The sequence below is a fragment of the Rhineura floridana genome, chromosome 1, assembly GCF_030035675.1.
Source record: "Rhineura floridana isolate rRhiFlo1 chromosome 1, rRhiFlo1.hap2, whole genome shotgun sequence".
Taxonomy (NCBI): Eukaryota; Metazoa; Chordata; class Lepidosauria; order Squamata; family Rhineuridae; genus Rhineura; species Rhineura floridana.
Window position 1 is genome coordinate 170,714,112 of NC_084480.1, and position 20,852 is coordinate 170,734,963.

Below are 20,852 nucleotides of genomic sequence, written 5' to 3' on the forward strand. Positions count from 1 at the left end.
ATGATGTTTTTAATTTATCTTTCTGGTGAAAGAGTGTGTTTGTAATAATAAGATTATGCTCTGCACATTTAGTCAGAAATAGAATGCCATTCAGGTTGCTATTGCCAACTCCTTCTTTCCCAATGGCTTCTGGCCATAAATCAAAATCACACCCAACTCTTGCATTGAAATCGCCCAGGAGGATAATTTTATCGTCCTTAGTTATCTCTGATAAGATGGTGTCCAGCTGGGTATAAAAATTTTCCTTGATGTCTTCATCAGCATCTAATAATGTTGGTGCATAAGCACTTACAATAGTTGCCTGCTGGTTTCTGGCGAGTTTTAATCGGAGAGTTGAGAGTCGTTCATTAATGCCAGTAGGAATTTCTGACAAGAGCTTCACAAGATTATTTTTAATAGCAAAGCCTACTCCACGTATTTGTCATTCAGGAAACTACAAAATATTTTATGCAGGAAATGAGAAATTAAGAAGAAATGGGGTTGCTTTAATAGTGAGAAATGCTGTAGCAAAAGCAATCAGGAGCTACAACGCAAGGTCTGAGCGAGTGATATCAATGAGATTAAACAGGAAACTTATTAACATAACCATCATCCAAGTCTATGCTCCAACGGCAAACATAGAAGAAGAGGAATTGGAGAGATTTCACACAGAAGTACAGGATGAAATTGATCACACACCAAAACAAGACGGGCTGATAATCATGGGAGACTGGATTGTAAAAGCAGGGAACAGAGAAGAACTAGGAATTGTGGGGCTTAGGAGAAAGAAATGAAGCCGGAGAAAGACTTGTTGAATTCTGTGAAGCCAATTAATTTGTTTCTTGTGAACACATTTTTTGAGCAACTGAAAAGACGACATGGACATCACCAAATGGTCAATATAGGAATCAAATTGATTATATAATTGGTAGCAGAAGATTGAGAAGTTCCATACTTTGTGCAAAAACAAGACCAGGAGCAGACTGCGGCACAGATCATGAACTGGTTGCATCGAAAATCAGAGTGAAGCTAAAGAATAACAAGCAATCATAATGCCAAAATACAATTTAAATAACATCCCAGAAGAATATAAAGGTCAAATAAGGAACACATTTGAGGCTTTAAACTTAGCTGACAGAGAACCAGAAGAACTATGGAGTGAAGTCAGAGACATTATTAGGAAAGGATGCAAAAAGACAGTATCTCTAGTTAAAAAGAGAGAAAGACCTCAATGGATGACTGAAGAAACTCTTGAAATGGTTAAAGACAGACGGAAAGCAAAAGCAAAAGGAGAAACATGATCAGAACCCTAAATGCAACAATACAGCGACTAGTACATAGGGACAAAGAGAACTATTACAATGGTTATTGTATAGAAATAGAAAAGGACAACAAAATGGGAAGAACAAGAGCCCTATTCCAAAAGTTTAGAGGAATGAAAGGGAAATTTAAACCAAGAGTAGGGATGTTGAATAATCAGCAGGGGAACACACTGACTGACCGAGATGAAATAAAAGGAAGATGGAAGCAAACACTGAAGAATTCTATAAAAGAGATGCCACGATGACAGATTCATTCATGGAGGAATCGTATGATGAAGAACCAGAAATTTTAGAATGTGAGGTGAAAGCTGCTCTTAAAATACTTGGAAGAAACAAATCACCAGGAATAGATGGCATACCAATAGAGTTGATACAAGTTACTGAGACAGAATCTGTCCAAATTTTGACAAAAATTTGTCAAGAAATATGGAAAACTAAACAATGGCCCACAGACTGGAAATGTTCAATATACATCTCAATTCCAAAGAAAGGGGATCCCAGGGGATGCAGTAATTATCAAATTATTGCCTTAATATCCCATGCAAGTAAAGTAATGCTCAAGATTCTACAACAAAGGCTCTTGCCATATATGGAGCGAGAAATGCCGGATGTCCAAGCTGGATTTAGAAAGGGAAGAGGCACCAGAGATCATATTAAAAACATATGTTGGATAACGGAGCGGACAGGGCCGGTTCTAAAGGGCGGCCAGGTTGGGCACTGGCCCAAGGGCCCCAGAGCTATAGGAGCCCCTGAGGGGCCCTCCGTTCCCCTTCTGTGATCCGCGCCCCCCCCACGCCCCCATGCACCTGTCAGCCAGCTTTTTAGCATTGACCTTAATGAAGATGGCAGCCGCAGCTTCCCTAAGGTACTGAAGCCACCGCCGCTCTCTTAGTTGATGGCAGAGATGTGTGCGCGTAGCAAGCACGTGTGCCATCAACAAAGATGGCAGCAGAGGCTTCATTCCCCTTAGGGAAACCGCAGCTGCCATCTTCATTAAGGGCAATGGTAAAAGACTAGACAGGTAGGGAGGACGTAGGGAGGGCGTGGGGGGGGCACACGTGCACACGCACACACCAGGGCCCAGGGCAAGCTGATGCCTGGAGCTGGCCCTGGGAGCGGACCAAGGAATTTCAGAAGAAAGTCACCCTGTGCTTTATAGATTACACAGCAAAGCCTTTGATTATTATGTAGATCATGAAAAACTATGGAATGCTTTAAAAGAAATGGGGGTGCCACAGCATCTGATTGTCCTGATGCGCAACCTATACTGTGGACAAATGGCTACTGTAAGGACAGAATATGGAGAAACCGATTGGTTCCCAATCGAAAAGGGTGTGAGACAGCAGTGCATTTTATCACCCTATTTGTTTAATCTATATGAAGAACATATACGGAAAATGGGATTGGACCAAGATGAAGGTGGTATGAAAATTGGAGGGAGAAATATCAATAACTTAAGATATGCAGACGATAACATACTACTAGCAGAAACCAGTAATGATTTGAAACGAATGCTGATGAAAGTTAAAGAGGAAAGCACAAAAGCAGGACTACAGCTGAACATCAAAAAGACTAAACAGAAGATTTATGTAACTTTACAGTTGAAAATGAGGACATTTAACTTGTCAAGGATTATCAATACCTCGGCACAGTCATTGACTAAAATGGAGACAATAGTCAAGAAATCAGAAGAAGGCTAGGACTGGAGAGGGCAGCTATGAGAGAACTAGAAAAGGTCCTCAAATGCAAAGATGTATCACTGAACACTAAAGTCAGGATCATTCAGACCATGGTATTCCAGATCTCTAGGTATGGATGTGAAAGTTGGACAGTGAAAAAAGTGGTTAAGAGAAAAATCAACTCATTTGAAATGTGGTGTTGGTGGAGAGCTTTGCGCATACCATGGACTGCAAAAAAGACAAATAATTGGGTGTTAGAACCAATTAAACAGAACTGTCACTAGAAGCTAAAATGATGAAACTGAGGTTATTGTACTTTGGACATAATGAGAAGACATGATTCACTGAAAAAGACAATAATGCTGGGAAAAACAGAAGGGAGTAGAAAAAAAGGAAGGCGAAACAAGAGATGGATTGATTCCATAAAAGAAGGCACAGACCTGAACTTAGAAGATCTGAACAGGCTGGTTCATGACAGATGCTCTTGGAGGTCATTGATTCATAGGGTCGCCATAAGTCGTAATTGACTTGAAGGCACATAACAACAACCCACTGGGTATAAAAAGAGAACACATTATATGCAGATGAAACAGAACTCAACTGCAGAACGTTGGCACAAACAGCCAAAAAGCTTCTGGATACCTCAACTGAATTTCACTCACATAGCAACGAAGATGCCAGGTAAACATCCCTAAGGTTGAAAGTTTAGGAACCACAACAGAAAAGGGTTCTCCTTGGTAGCCACTCACCTAACTTTTGAAGTTGGGGGCACATGGCCTCTGAGGATTATCTCATCAATTGACAGATAGGTTCATCTGGGAGGAGTTTCATTAGATATCCTAGCCATGAGCCATTTAGGGCTTAAAGGGCAAAAACAGCACTTTGAACTGGGCCTGGTAGCATCACAGAAGACAGCGAAGATCATTTAACTTTATTGTGATACAATCACAGCAGTCAATGCCCTTCAATAGTTTGGTCATTATATTCCACACCAGCTGAAAATTCTGAATACTTTTCAAGCAGTTCTTTATACACCCAAGATTAGTTGTCTAGCTGGGTGATTTTTCCCCAAGAAGGGGCACCGTTGTTACATAAAAAGTTGCAACACATACCACACAATGCTTCTTGTGCATTCATTACCAATTTAGATCCAAAAATCACCCCTAAATTGCAAACCTGTTTTTTATGAGGGAGTAGGGAGTGCAATCCCATCCACAACAGGTCAAAAACCACTTTCCAGGGTTTGATAAATCATTAACCAATTGTACTTCTGTCTTGTCTGTATTGAGCTGCAGTTTATTAGCTCCCATCCAGCCCATAACTTACTGGCACCTGTTCAGAGCGTCCATAACTATCCCCTTGATCCTTTTGGTTGCCCTTATCTGAATCTTTACTACCTCTACAATATCCTTTTTGAGGTGAGGTGACCAGAACTGTACATAGTACTGCAAGTACGGTTTCACCATAGATTTTGGTTGGACTTGTTTCAAGTTTTTCTTCAGTTGCTCTTTAGTCACCATTCTGTTTCAAAAATGTCATCACCCCAAATTGTTTAAAATGAGACATTTGGTCTTACCATGAAACGGTTTTCTTTGTGCATGTCAAAAACAGTAAACTAACACTTAACACAAACACACAATACAGGCCTGAACCAACATGGCAGAGAGAGAGCTCAACCGTGCTTGGTGAAGACAGAACTGAGGAAAGGAGCTGAGCAGACCAGGAGGTGCCCGCAAAATTCAACAGTGCTCTTCTGCCTTCAACCGCTAGGTGGTGCTAGCTACCCACCTGATATATTTTACCTGCACAGGAGAAATAACAGTTTGGAGTGATGAAGGCTATGAAACAGTTATAAGCCACCTTGATGGCTTTTTAAGTGAAAAGGTGAGATAAAAATAATCAAAATGAATTGTTTTTTTAAAAAATCAATAATTTATTTAAAAAATAATTTATTCATTTTGGTTATTTTTATCTCACCTTTTGACTTAAAGAGTCATCAGGGTGGCTTACGAAACTAGACTTTTCTGATTATTTTTTATAATATTTTTCAAGCCTCTCCTGAACTAATGGAGAAGTTCATACCTCCCCTGGTGAATATTCAAGTAAAATCTCATTTTCCCCACTCCCAATTTCACTTCCCACAAATAGCGTGGAGAATTTGGGAAGCCATTTGCATCCAGTCCTATAGAAATCCACATAAATTACATAAAAATGGGATCTGTGCTACTTTCTTTAGCAATCAACATATCTGGGTCAAAGTCTGTTACTAAGCCAAGGTATGCATGAGCCTTTTGCCTTTGCTTACAGCTCTTCACTCCTATCTTTACCAGAAGTAGGGATGTTGGAAAATTCCACAGAAAATGGAAACAGGAGGGAAAATTGCTGATGGTCATTTATTCATCCTATGTCCAGAACAGAAATCGATCCAGGGAATATGAGTGGTATTCACTGTTGTTGCTTTCAGTTCACAAATGATTATGTGATGGCATCTGTTGGCCAGTGCCAGTTCAAAAGCATTCTGTCAACTTAACAAGATGGTATCAATTCAAGTTTTTCTTTGTCCGCTAGCTGATACTTTTACCAGTCCATTTTTCCCTCACAAAAAATATTGATATTAATATTTTGAAAGGAAATATCAATAAAACCATTGTTTTTAGCATCAATATTTTAGAGGTGGATTTAAAAAAATCCATTTTCAAAAATAGCTGTGGAAAATTGTTACAATAAAGAATAAGTGAATTAATAGAAAATTTGGTACAAAATCCAAATTGGTTAGAATTTTAGTACTTCCCTACAAATGATACTTAACAGATTACGTTCCACACCCCATTTGCATTATGTTTCCCTTGCACTGAAATGAATGGGGTGGAATAACATAATGACAATGCTATTTACATAAATAATTACATAAATTATGTTAATTACATACTTTTGCCACAACGGACAGTGAAATGAATATCGTCATTTTTGGTGGAAGACAAACTGCAGCAGAACAGAAACAGTGCTACATGTGACAAATACAAGGCAGACAGATGCCTCCTTACATTCCCTAGCCATGGGATGCAATTAAATCAGGAAACATCTAATGAATTATAGTTTTCCATTTTGTCTGAACCAGGATCAGAAAAAGCCAGGAATTTATCAGCTTAATCATTACCAGGTTTGGAACAAGCCATGATATTAAAAAACAGTTTGAATTGGATTAATATTCATGCGAGCAAAAGGCTTGTACATATAGGTATCTTGCCTTAACAAGCACTTGATCTACAGATTAGAGTCCTAAATAAAGGAGACAACCCTTTTAATCCTTCTGCTCTCACCCACAACTGCCCCTAGTCCAGCTCACACCTGGAAAAATCTCCCATTCTGCTACTCTCACAAGAAGAATCAATCAGCTCCCGTTAACCCACCCCCTCCAGGTCAGAAGTCGGGGCCCTCACCCACGTTATACTCCCAAATAATCTCTTGCTGTTCACAAAGAGAGATGGTAAAGAACCTGCATCTGGCTCTGAGGGAGTGGCTCTACCAAAGGAGAGTACTAAACCAAAATTATGGTTGGGAGGAAGCATTTATAGAACCCTTTGCTTTTATCCCAGAGCATGCAGGAATCTGTAATTACTGGATGGAACCAATTCTGCTGGTTCTCCAGAACTCAAGCTATGGCCCCTGTTAAAAAATTAGTTGATGACCGGAGATAGAGCTTATGCTTATTTCTGCTTCTCTATTGTTGAAATGTCATGTGCACAAATGTGATCTCACCAGTAAGACTGGACTGCTGCTCTTTTGCCTTCTCCAGCTCTTTCTGCAAGTTTTGATAACTGGCCTGGGATTTGCAGAGTTGCTCATTGATCTCATCCAAGCTTTTCTGCAAGGGGGCCTCATTTTCTTTTTGGGATGTCTGCGTGAAAGAGATGGGGGTAAAATTAAGCTGGAAAACAAAAGCAGGCAAATAAGCATAGTGCTGGTTCTTAAAAGCCACAAAACTAGTATAAAAGGGCATTGCCATCTTCACAATCCCTTTCCTATTCTTGCCAAAAGATTCAGAGAGTTTACTGGATATCACTGCTATTAAGGAACCTTGTTGCACATGAAGTATACACATCTATTTGTCACATGTACTGGAAAGCAAGAACTACTGCAAGTTTCCAATGCAAGTATTCAGCAAACACGCATAAATAAATATCACATCTGTGTCCATCCTTTTTGCCTTAAGCTTACTCATAGGCTTTTTCCATTTTGTCCTGATAACCACCATGAGAGGCAGGTTAGCCACACATAGAGGGGGGCTAGCGAGCTTCATGGATGAGCACAAAATGGAACCCATTTTTGATTAACTGCAGTTTAGAGTTATATCTGAACCCAAAGCTGTGATACAAACTGATGCCCAGATTTCCAGCTCTATATTTTATTTATATATTTAATAAAATGTATATATCGCTTGAATATAAAGACTTCTAAGCAGTTTACAAAACAAACAAACCCCGCTATTTTCAGGCCCTCCACTGCATCTGTAGATTCCTGTGCCAAAATTTTGTATATGTCTAAGACCAAATTCTTTGATCTGAAGTTGGACCGGCAAACCACATTTTCAAACTTTGTAAAGTTCTGTTGGCTTGTCTCCTAATTGTTAGATTGGTCTGAAAATGCACTCTTTTGTTTTATTCCTCTTCTGTAATCTGCATATACTTAATATGGAAAACAAGCTGCTAGACTGGCTATTTGCTCATGAGTAGCCCAACCAGTAATCAGCCAGGATAGGCTGCAAAAGGGTAAGGAAGGGGTTAATTAGAGGCTACAAAAGGGGTTATGTAAGTTCTAAATTATTTAATCCTCAAATATCTGAAAAACCGCCTCCTTCCATATAGAGCCTCTTGGGTGTTAAGATCAGGAGAGTGAGCCAGTTGTATAGTATTTATGGTAAGTGCCGGTTTTGTAGATTAAATATGGTAAGTAGAGTAGTTGGGAGGGGAGAGTGTATGTGATGGAACATTGAGGAATGCTGTTGTGATTGGCTGAGCATCTGGGTGGTTGAATGTATATATGGGAGAATGACAGTTGGCCACGGGTTCGGTTCTGGTTTTGGGTTGAAGAGGGTGAGGGGTGGATGTGTATTTAGACGGGTAGTGAGGCAGGTTTAGGACTAAATTATATGAAGTAAGTGAAACTATAATATGTTGAAGATAATTTATATGCAACTACACACATGACAACTGAAATCAAAGTAATCTTGTTTATTCCCAGTGTTATTTTATAAATCTGTTTGGTTTAACAACATGCCTGATCCTTGGCTGGGCTCATACAGAGGAGAAGGGTGGGCAGAGCAAAACCAAAGCTGGAACCAGTATCTATGGTGGCAGCGGTGAATGATTAGTGTATCAGCAGCAGGTATCCAAAGGCAACCCAGGGCTGTGGTCTTTAAAGACAGAAAGATACTCTGTGTGTGTGTGTGTGTGTGTGTATGTGTGGCCTGAAAGTGTACCTAGACACTTAACAGCAATCTGTTAAAGGAGGAGACTAAGACAAAGTCTCAGGGCAGCATTGCTTTCCAGTGTATCAGGTAATGATGTCTAGTGGTCGGATCATGAGAGATCCGTGCCGGGGCCAGCGCAAGAGAGGAGGTCTGACAGAGCCCTCTTGGCAGTTCCACAGTCCTCAGATATTCAGAGAGCAGCAATGGCCCAGGAGAGGACTTTCTCTGTGGCAATCCCTTCCAATAAAGGTGCATCTGGTACCATCATTATGTAGTTTCTGTTGTATGCTGAAGCTACATGGCATGTAAAATTTATATGATTACTAACAGAACTGACCCAACTAAAACATTCATAGAATCAGAGAACTGGAAGGGGCCTATAAGGCCACAGAGTCCAACCTCCAACCACTTTAGAAAGCAAATTAAAAAATGTCCTCTATATATTGTCTATATCTGAAAAATTCTTAAACGCACTATTCAAGGAGTTTTAAATGATAGTACTTTCAAGTTCAGTCATGTAAAGACTGGCAAAACTGGGCACCATCAGACTGCCCATGACGTAGAGCGCACTGCAATAATCTAATCTGGAAGTTACTAGAGCATGGAGTACAGTGGTCAAATTATTTCTGCCCAAAAGGGTTTGTAACTGGTGAATCAGATGTAGCTGCAAATAGGCACTCCTAGCCACCAAAGCATCCAGTGACTATGCTGGATCAAGGTGTATCTCAAAAGCTATAGATCTGCTTCTTCCAGTGGAGTGGAGCCCTGTCCAGAGCTTGCAGTCTTCCTACCTCTGAGGCTCAAGAGCTTGAAACACATAACGCCTGTCTTTTCAGGATTCAGCTTCAATTCATCACCTCCTCCAAGTACCAGTCTAGTACCTCAACCACCTCTCATGATACAGGTGCTACAGAGGGATGGAGCTGGGTGTCATTACAGCTCCCAGTGGCTATGTTAAATAGCATAGGAACAAAACAGAACCTTGCAGGATACCACAGGACAGCTCTCATGGTTCCTAATAGTGCCTCTCATTCTAGAAATGGCCCTGAAGCTATGAGCAGAACCACTGAAGTACAGCTTTGAGATCCTTACAGAAAGAAAGTAAATCTTGTTCTATACTATCAAGGTCATTTTCAACCTCCTATGTGGGAATGGGTGTGACCAATTGTTTGAACTTTGCCAATACAAATACATGGCTGCCAATTTATTTTTAAAATCCTGATAATGGGTGAAAAGGCCAGGATTCTTTTTTTATTAACTCTCTCTCTCTCTCTCTCTCTCTCTCTCTCTCTCTCTCTCAGGACTACCTGATCATATGCCACCAAAGCAGAGGCATGTAAATCTACAAGGACCCAGTGTTTCTTGAAAAATTCCAAATTCTGTCACTCATTAGATTAGGGATTGCCAGCCCAGTGCCTGCAGGCACCACATACCCTGGCCACTATGGTGTCTGTGGGTGCCAGGCTAATGACCCACAATATTTTTGGGAGGAGTTTTTTTGTGATAGCAGGTTAAATGGCATAACCCTGCACAGTGGTTGATGGAGGTGGAAGAGTCCACCCACTTGCATTCTGGTTGGTTTGGAAGAATTTTTGGGGGGGAAAGAGAAGAATGCTAAAGATGCACCTCTTTACCCTGGCCTTTGACACCTGAGTTGTGTGTTTTTAGGGCCCAACCTGTTTGGGGATTTCAGGTTGTTTTTAACTTTTTTAAAAAATGTACTTCGGGATTGTTGTGATCCAACCTTTGGGTGTCGGGCAGGTAATTGATGATGATGATAACTACTACTACAACAACAACTAGTAGTGGCAGGGATGGCATTCCCAGTCATCTACTGGCTTATCATGTTTGCTTGTTTGTTGCCCATTGGCCATGTAGAGCTGGCAGTGGACACTTGCTTCACCCCATGGAGGAGCTCTGTTAAATGACTGAGAGACGCACTCGGACAGACAGAGAGAAAGGGATGTGTGAGAGAGGGGGGGGAGAGACAGGTATGAATGTATGTTCTGTGTTGGAGATGTGAAGGGCTGGGAAAAAATTGGGGAAAAACATTTTTCTCACAATTTTTCTGGGCCTTCACATCTCTACTCTGTGTGCATGTGTAGTCTGTGAGAGAGAGAGATGCACATGGACAAGGAGGCATGTATGTGTGGAAATGTGACTTAGAGAGGTGTATGTGTGTGTGACCGTGGCATGATCACCTTGTATATTTTTCCTGGTACTGGGCAATGGCCCCTCTTGTCTAATAGTAACACCAGCAGCAGCAGCAGCAGCAGCAGCAGCGGGTGGGTGGGTATCAATATTGTGTGATCTCCACAATTGGGGCCAGCAGGTCAAAGTAACAATGACTGTACTCTATTTTTGTCTTAAGCCATGCCCCCCATGGTAGCCATTTTGTGATTGGTGCTCACTGCACTTTCTCAAAATTCAGAATGTGCCCCCTGGTCCAAAAAGGTTGGTGACCCTTGCATTAATGGATTGCTACCATTATCAGACTTGAATGATCTATCAGATAATATCCTGACTATCAGTATCATTAAATGTGAAAGTCTGCTTCCACTCTGTCATGTTAGCTCCAAACAACAAAATACACAAACAGAACTGAGAGGATCCCCAAACAGCCCCCACAAAACAGCCAAAGTTAATAGGACCCATAAATAATATGAGAGGTAATCAATGCAACTGGGGGAAAGAGAGAATGGGGAACTTCTGTTGCACAAGTATAAATCCTTGTGCTAACAGAAAAAGGGATTGGATACTGCCCTATATATCAGTCTCACAATTGAACAACTTTTCCAGTCCTCTTAGGTTTGCAGTAAAGGAAGTGCTAGAAGCTTCCTTGGAGCTCCCATTCTTTCAGTTACTATATGGACCAACAGTAAGGGGTTCATTAGTCATAATGGCTGATGAATGGGTGGAACCAAAGCCAGATGGCTCTATACATCTTTGTATTGATTTCAGGGTTATGAATTCTTTATCTCTGTTTGATGCCTACCTGATGCCCAGGGTAGACATGCTGCTTGATAGATCTGGGGAGGCCCATTCCTTGCCCACATTGGACATCACTAAGGGATACCCCTTACTTTTGACTCATGGGAGAAGACTGCCCTTGGGGTCTATACGAATTCCTTGACTATGCCATTTGGCCTAAAGAGTTCACGCTGCCATTTTCAATAAGTTAGTGATCACTTATTTGCCCCCTTTCAGGAATGTGTGATTTAAGGACAATGTCATTGTCATCAGTTATTCTGGGAACAGCATCTGGACCATCTGAATAAGTTTTTTGCATCATCAAGACTCCCCAACAACAACAAAGAAGTATTTATTATTTATTTATAAAAGTATTTATAAGCTGCACTTTCATAAAAGTACATCAAGGCAGCTTACAACATACAAAAACATTATAAAATTAAAAACTAATAGAAACATCACTAAAAGTAATAAAAAGCATCAACAAACACTGCATTGGTTGGAAGAAAAAAAATCATGTTGAAAGTCCTGCCTAAAAAGTTTGATCTAAGAGACCTCTGAAAGAAAGAAGGGATGGTTCCTGCCAAACCTCTATTGGTAGGGAGTTCCAGTGGGCAAGGTCTGCCACACTAAAGGCTCGGTCCCTGGTGAAGGCCAGCCAAACCTCAGGGGTGTGGAGAACCACCAAAACTGCCCCATCAGAAGATCTTAGTGATCAAGATCAAACATAGGGAGCCAGGTGGTCCTTAAGGTACTTTGGGCCCAAGTTGTTTAGGGTTCTGTGAATTAACACAAGTACCTTGAACCTGGCCCAGTAGCAAATTCCAGTGCAGCTCTTTCAGCAGCTGGGTAACATGTTGCCAGTAATCTGCTCCTGTCAGCAGTCTGGCTGCTGCATTTTGCAGTAGTTGCAGCTTCTGGAACAGATACAAGAGCAGCCCCACATAAAGCATGTTACAGTAATTGAGTCTTCAGGTTATCAATGCATGGACGAATGCGGACAGGGTGTCACGGTTCAAAAACAGTCACAGTTGCATTATCAGATTAAACTGGCAGAAAGCACTCCTGGCTACAGAGCTCACTTGAGCCTCCACCCACAGAGATGGATTGAGGAGTACCCCCAAACTGCATACCTGCTTCTTTAGAAAGAGTGCAACCCCATCCAAGACAGGCAATTGACCTATCTCCTGGACAGGGAACCACCCACCTACAAGGCCTCCATCTTTCCAGAATTCAAGCTCAGTTTATTGACCCTCATCCAGTCCACCACTGCATCCAGGCACCAGTCCAAGGCTTGTACAGCCTCTCCTGATTCAGATGTAATGGAGAAATAGAGCTGAGCATCATCAGCATACCTTGCTCCAAAGCTCCTGATGACCATTCCCAACAGCTTCATGTAGATGTTGAATAGAACTGGGGACAAGACCCGGTAAACACCAGGGGGCCGAGGAATACTCTCCCAACACTACTTTCTGGACACAACCCTGCAGGTAGGAACAGAGCCATCGCAGCACCATGCCACCAATACCCATCCCACAGAGCCAGTTCAATGATATCAAAAGCCTGTGAGAGACTGAGCAGGAGGAGCAGGGTTGCACCCCCCCTTCTTTTTCTCTATAAGGTTCATCCATAAGAGTGACCAAGGCTGATTCAGTCCCAAACCCAGGCATGAACCCAGACTGGAATGGATCCCAGATAATCAGTCTCATCCAGGAATGTCTGCAGCTATTCCACCACAGCCCTCGGCCCTACCACAAGTATGACAGATTCTGGGTTTAATAGAGTACTACAGTAGAGTGCCCCAATATGCCACACTTACAGAACCCCTAATGAATCTGCTGAAAAAGGCAGTGAAAGAACCCATACACTGATTTCCTGAAAGCAAAGCTGCCTTGGATACTGTCCTCTCTATTTTGGCCAGCCCTCTTGTACCAAATGGGCTGTATTTCAAGAGACAATGCATAATGGTCGTGGATGCATTTGATGTAGGTATAAAGTCAGTTTTATTTCTTTCCTAAGATGGAGTAGAACATGCAGTATTGTATAACTAATAGGCAAAAAACCCTTGCGGTTTAAGAATGTACGTATTGCCAACAGATATTTCTATCAAACTTTAAAAAGCAGGGAAATTAGGCAGCTATAGTGAATGCACCAGGGGAGCAGGAGACCTGACCTCCTCTCTGAGATATTGTACTGCCCTACAAATTTGTCAGAAAATGCAAACACAATTTGGGTTGGTCTTTCACAGTCCAATCCACTTCCTGTGTAGCTTGGAAGAATTCGATAACACATGCACAAGCAACTGAATTCCTGATTGTGGCCCCACAAACTGTCAGTGAGTCTACTGCAATTGGTGCGGTTAATAAAGACTTGCATACATGAGGACCAGAGTTCAAAAACCAGGTGGAAATACTTTTTAAATATGAAAATAGGTTATCTGAAAGCATTACACATGCACTGTAGCTGCTGCTCTTAGTTTGGGGTTTAGGACTCATTTGTTCAAGCATTTTAAAGGGTTATTATGTTGTCTTAGTCTACATTTAGTTTCTCTCGTATTTTGTTGCCTCTTAGTCGGTAAGTTACTATGAAGGATGCTAATGTATTGTGTTTGTACTTTGAATAATGTCTATTGTACATCAAATCCATTGGATGAATAGTGGTTCAGAAATTTTTTTAAAATTCACACACCTGAATGATCTGGCAAAGTCTAAGCATGAGACAAAAGCATGTGTAACACTTTTACACATTTTGACAATAGGTTATGATCCACAGACTTGATATCCAATTTAACAGCATTCATATTATGCTATTGAGATGTTGTAGGTATCCATTTTCTCATCTCTTAGGTTACAGCAATATGCCAATACTCACTGCCAGAAATGCACTGGTTACAGAATGCCTAAGGCTGCCTTACAAAGTAACTGTGATGGTTATAAGTCAGACCAATCATGCAATCCAAGTAGCCCTTCAGCTTCTATATCAGAGGGGCTTTTAATAATATACAGTATGGTGTAGTGGCTAAGGTGTTGGACTACGACCTGGGAGACCAGGGTTTGAATCCCCACATAGCATGAAGCTCACTGGGTGACCTTGGGCCAGTGACTGCCTCTCAGCCTCATGAAAACCCTATTCGTAGGGTCGCCATAAGTCGGAATCGACTTGAAGGCAGTACACTTACATTTATGTTCAAAGATTACACCCACTCAAGCTAAAATCCCACAATTCTAGACATGTCACAGCTACAGAGCATAGGAACAAACTTCAAAGGTCTTTTTCTCCCTCTCATACTGTCATTTTACATTGAGAATCTTGAGTTACTGTATCTATGAATGTTTGTCACACTTCTTGATTTTGATTTCAGCTCACCAAAACCTGGTTTAGATGTACATTACTGACCTGGAGCTGGCAGATTTGTTCTTCATAAGCAACAACCTTCATCTCCAATAACTTTTTCTGTTCTTCTACTTGTTGTAACACCTCCAGCTTTTCCGTCAACTCCTTGTCTAGTCTGGTACATTCCTGACGCAGTTTGGCCAGTTCGGCATTTTGTCTAAATTATAAAAGGACAAGAAGTAAGGGTTTCCAAGCTTGCTTCAAAACCATTCTGATTTAACAGAACTGAACAAATCTGTCATGCAACATTTAATTAATGGAAGTGTATTGGCATCTTGTTTCCTCACTCCGTCAGTTATCTATATTTTCCTAGCAAAACAGGTCCAGGATCAGCACTACACATGGTCTGGCAAATGTGAGGACCCACCAATGCTGAGACAGATACTATTCTGGTGTCCCCAAGCTCATTTTCCTCCCCACTTTCCAGTGCTGACATTTTAATTCCCTGCTATACCGGGCAGTAATTAAAATGGCAGTGTCTGGCCCACCTCTGAGTGATGCCACCCACAGCAGGTGCCAGCTATGCTACTCTGAGGTTCCACAGTGCCTTTAGCTCCCCCTCACTTCTTTCCTAGTGCTCCACTGACTGCCAGGAAATAATTTTTTTAAGGGACTGGGGAACCCAGAGCAGCACAGGCAGCAGTGCTTCTCACTTGCCAGCTGCCACTTCCCCTGTCTATGCAGAATAGTGCAGATGGTGGCAGCCAGCAACTAAAGCTGTGCACACATCAGCGTTTTAATGCACCCACGGGTCACACAGATCCCATTTTCCTGTGTGTGCTTTTGTGCCGATTCGTCCACACGAGTGCTTTCATCTGAACTCTGTTCTCAGTGTTTCCCATATTTACCCTGTATTGTTGTCCCTTTCCCTCAATCAGTACTTTCACACCCTCCCTGAGTTCCACAAACCTGAGGTTCATTGGAGGCATGTGCACAGGTTTTTGTTTACGCAGCCCTTTCTAAATTTTTGAGATATAAGTTTTCCAATATACCACACTTATAACAAATAGCAGGCTTAAAAATAAAAGTGCATTGCACCTGGCCCCACTAGCAGCCCACTGAGCAGCACCTTGCAATGGAAGTAGGGGTGTGTGGTGATAGATGCACTGAAATGAATGGTGTGGAATAATATAATAACAACATAATTAGTTACATAAAATTCCATCACAGCTGATAGCAAGATAAATATAGTTTTTCCCAGAAGCTGAACTGCAGCAGAACAGAAACTACTGCATGCAATGAATATGGGATGGAACAGAAATGCCTTCTTACATCCCTAGTGGGGAACCAGAGTAGCACAGGCAGCAGGACCCTATTGGTGCCCATCTGTCAGCAGCACAGACAATAGCACCTCTTCTATCACCCACTAGTGCCTGGGAAGCTCATGGGAAGGATGGGGCCACAGACATGGAACACAGAGAACACATTGCCCAGGGCCCCCTCAAACCGGAGTTGGTCCTGAAGCAAAATAATCTTCATGCAAACATTCAACACACACTCCATGTTTTTATGATAAAAAATGGAGAACTAAAGCTTTCACAAGTAAAAGAGTCTGTGCAAAAACTTTTGTCCTTATCCATGGTGGAGGATATTCTTGAGTGGGTTAATTCTCACACTTGCTCCGTAAGGCAGGTCTATATAAATAGGCTTTTCAGTTGTCCTTTCCTGTGGGAGGAAGCTCCTCAGAGTTCATGCCTGTTCTAGATCAAATTGGCTTTTTAGCCATGTGGCCAGCTGGAACATAAATTCAGCATTCCTTCCTTCCCATCTCCTTACAGCTCAGCTAGTTAGGGTGAGAAAGAAGTCAGCAGCAAAGCACCCAACCATACTTGGCTCCTGACAAAGGAGCTGTTGCCCTTTAAGGTTCCTTTAGAACATGCTAGAATAGCAAGAGGGGAATATCCCCTTGCTATATTAAAGATCAAAACTGTCCAGGCACACACACTCTGAATCTGATAACAACCAGGTTGATTATAGGAAGGAAATGTTAAATGGCTCTGAGCACATGCGTACTACCTGGTGGCAGGAGTCAGCCTGGCCCCTAGAGGACACTGAAACATCTACTACCCATCCCTATCCATAATAAATGGGTAATCATACTGCCTGGAATTTTTCAGTGGGTTAGGATAGTGGTTGTTAGGGACCTTAAAATCTCAAGAGGGAACCCAGAAAGATCAATGAAAGGGCCAGGAGGCGATAGTGTCCTCCTGCTAATTAACCCTCTGCACCCAGATCTCTGCCACTCCCAGGAGCAAAAGAAGGCATTTCCATATCCGGAGAGCCATCCCTCCCTGAAACCCCAACAAAAAGGTGTGAGGCTCCTCCAAAGACTTTGATTCCTGAGTTCCCCGACCTATTTTTGCTGGCCCCATGTTTAATGTATGTATTTCCCATCTAAGAGTCTTTCCAATGCATGTTTTAAGCTAATGCACAGGTTTTTATTTGTCCAGATGTACAGACCAACTACAGCCTCAAAAAGGTAAATGGGGGAAAGTGTTTCTGCTCCCCCCCTCCTTTGATTTGTTCTGGGTACTGTTAAATGATTTTAGATTGTTCTTATTTTATATGTTCTTATTGTATTATATTGTGTATTTTATTGTATTCCCTGTGTTCACCGCCCAGAGAGCAATTGCTAGTCGGGCGGTATAGAAGTTTAATTAATTAATTAATTATAATAATAATAATAAATGGCATGTAACTTCCAGCTGCAGCAGGAGCCCAGGGTGGCAAACAGAAATGCTAAAAACAATTTAAAACATAAAAAGACCTTAAAATACATTAAGACAAAACAACATTAAAGACATTTTTAAAAAAAGCTTTAAAAACATCTTTTTTAAAAAAGGGTTAAAAACATGTTCTAACACAGACACAGACGGGGATAGGTCTCAACTTAAAAGGCTTGTTGAAAGAGGAAACTCTTCAAAAGGCACAGAAAAGATAGCAGAGTTGGTTATGATAAGGTCCCGTTTGCCATCCCTGGCAGGCAGCATGACAAGGTGTTTGCCGTCTCTGGCAGGAGGCAGAAAGGGAGAAGGCAGATGATAAGACCCTTGCAAAAGGGAGAGATTCCTCCATTCAATATCTGTCTTGCAGACTGACCCAGCGTACTGCTGCCATGCTTTTATTTTATTTATTTTATTCAGCTTATATCCCGCCCGATTAGCAAACAGCTCTCTGGGCGGCAAACATAGAAACATATACAATAATAAAATTACAAGATCAATATAACAAATATAAAAGTACATCATCCAAAATACCAATTACAACATTTACATAAATAACTTAGATTAAAAATGCCTCAGAGAAGAGAAAGGTTTTAACCTGGCGCCGAAAAGATAATAGTGTCGGCGCCAGGCGTACCTCCTCGGGGAGACTATTCCACAATTCGGGGGCCACCACTGAGAAGGCCCTAGATCTTGTTACTACCCTCCGGGCCTCCCTATGGGTCGGGACCCGGAGGAGGGCCTTCGTAGTAGACCATAGTGTACGAGCCGGTTCATAACGGGAGAGGCGTTCCTGCAGGTATCGTGGTCCCGCGCCGTATAAGGCTTTATAGGTTAATACCAACACTTTGAATCTGGCCCGGTAGCATATTGGAAGCCAGTGCAGGCGAGCCAGAACAGGTGTTATATGCTCAGACCGCTTAGTTCTTGTTGGCAGTCTGGCCGCCGTATTTTGCACTAGCTGTAGCTTCCGAACCGTCTTCAGAGGTAGCCCTACGTAGAGCGCGTTGCAGTAGTCCAAACGTGAGGTTACCAGAGCATGAACCACTAATATAAGGTCCTCCTTACTCAGATAGGGACATAGCTGGGCTACCAACCGAAGTTGGTAAAACGCATTCCGTGCCACCGAGGCTACATGGGCCTCGAGTGATAGGGAAGAGTCTAAAACGACTCCCAAACTACGAACCTGATCCTTTAGGGGGAGTGTAACCCCGTCCAGGACAGGGTATGTATCCACCATCTGACCAGAGAAACCATCCACCAGCAGCATCTCAGTCTTATCCGGATTGAGTCTCAGTTTGTTAGTTCTCATCCAGTCCATTGTCGCGTCCAGACAACGGTTCAGCACATTGACCGCCTCACCTGAAGAAGATGAAAAGGAGAAGTAGAGCTGCGTGTCATCAGCGTACTGATGACAACGCACTCCAAAACTCCGGATGACTGCACCCAACGGCTTCATATAGATATTAAAGAGCATGGGAGACAAGACCGAACCCTGCGGGACCCCATATTGGAGAACCCACGGGGTCGAGCAATGTTCCCCAAGTATTATCTTCTGGAGACGGCCCGCCAAGTAGGAGCGGAACCACTGCCAAGCAGTGCCTCCAACACCCAACTCCGCAAGTCTCTCCAGAAGGATACCATGGTCGATGGTATCAAAAGCCGCTGAGAGATCAAGGAGAATCAACAGAGTTACACTCCCTCTGTCTCTCTCCCGATATAGGTCATCACACAGGGCGACCAAGGCCGTCTCAGTGCCAAAACCAGGTCTGAAACCCGACTGAAATGGATCTAGATAATCGGTTTCATCCAATAGCGCCTGGAGCTGGTCAGCAACCACTCGTTCCAAGACCTTGCCCAAGAATGGAACATTTGCCACTGGTCTATAGTTGTTAAAGTCCTCTGGGTCCAAGGAAGGTTTTTTCAGGAGTGGTCTCACCGCCGCTTCTTTCAGACAGCCAGGGACCACTCCCTGTCGCAGATGGAGGTTCGAAACTTGCCTTTTACAAGGGAGAGATTATTCCATTTCTTTATAAAGATAGAAGTGTATTGAAATGTAATTTGAAAGATGTTGATCTCTTGCAGTATGTTGATTCTTTGCAATGTAACTTCACAAATATTACAATGTAACTTCTATAATGCTTTAGTCTGAATTAATAGCAGATAATACTGTAAGATTTGTTAAATGTATACTAAATGTAGAAGCCTGATATAAGACTGAGCTATAATAAAAATGAGAGCTGCTATGGCAACTGTAAGCATTATGAATGCCATTATGAGCTACAACCAGTCAGGACCCTGACCCTGACTTATATGATTCTGATTTATTGGCTGAAGCCAGATACACATGTACTTGTGTGTATGAAATAGATGTATAAAGAATAAATGAACATTATATGATTTATAAAAATCCTTCCACTGTTGAATACCCATTATTTTTCCTGAGATATCACTAAACCTTAATATGGCCTTTGATGGGACCTCAACCGTAGTTCGCCTAGATAGACCTAACTGCAGGCAAAAAACATGGAAGCTCAGGTGACCACAACGTTTGTCATACAAGCTGTCTGTGTAGACACGGACTAGGGGAGTATGCAAGAACCCTCAATCCTGTGTTTGTACAAGAAAGAGATGGTCCCAGGCCATTTCACCATGCAGAATAGCAAGGGCAGCAGGCAAAAGACTTCACTCCACCGTTGGGCTAAGAAGGGAACTCCTACTACTCCCAGAGGGTTCTTCTCCACTGCCCAAGCACCCTATCATGGTCCTCCAGTGGAAGCCTATCTAAGGCCCCATGATGCCCAGCTATGGAGATGGACAGTATCCAAGAAGCAAAAGAATCTTCTAAAGATCCCATTTGTAGATGCCCAAGTGTTTGGGGTCATTAGTGCCTAAAAACAGAGATTTTAGACAGAGAAGGCAGACAAGAAAAACTGCACAGTTCCTGTGAGGTCTCTTCCCTGCAATCCAAGTAGCCACCACCTCTGTCATTACCAGAGCTTTCATCCTGCAAGGCAAGAAATTCTGGAACCATTTCAATTAGGTTTCAGGTCTGGTTTGAGGACAGAAACTGTCTTGGTCACCCTATGGGATGACCTTTGTCAAAAGACAGGCAGTGGAGAGTGACCCAGTTGATTCACCTGGACCTTTCAATATCAACAATGGTTTCCATCTGGATAATCTTTCCAGGTTAGGTGTGGGAGGAAATGATTGACAGTGGTTTTGCTCCTACTTAGATGATCATTTCCAGAAGGTGGTTCTGGGAGACTACTGCTCAATGCATTCACTCATGCTTTATGGTTCTACAGGGTTCTTT

The 20,852-nt window shown here is 42.2% G+C and overlaps 1 protein-coding gene across 3 annotated transcripts in view; it reads right to left on the reverse strand.

The window, feature by feature from the left end:
• The window catches only part of RRBP1 (ribosome binding protein 1), a 113,224-nt gene that overhangs the window by 45,186 nt on the left and 47,186 nt on the right, over positions 1–20,852 (reverse strand). For 2 of the 3 annotated variants that reach the window (XM_061585567.1, XM_061585569.1), the window contains exons 7-8: positions 14,817–14,970; positions 6,740–6,908 (exon numbers count right to left, since the gene is read on the reverse strand). In XM_061585567.1, the coding sequence (XP_061441551.1) occupies positions 6,740–6,908; positions 14,817–14,970 (323 nt within the window). The remainder of the gene's footprint in view (positions 1–6,739; positions 6,909–14,816; positions 14,971–20,852) is intronic. The other variant, XM_061585578.1, reaches the window with a different exon arrangement.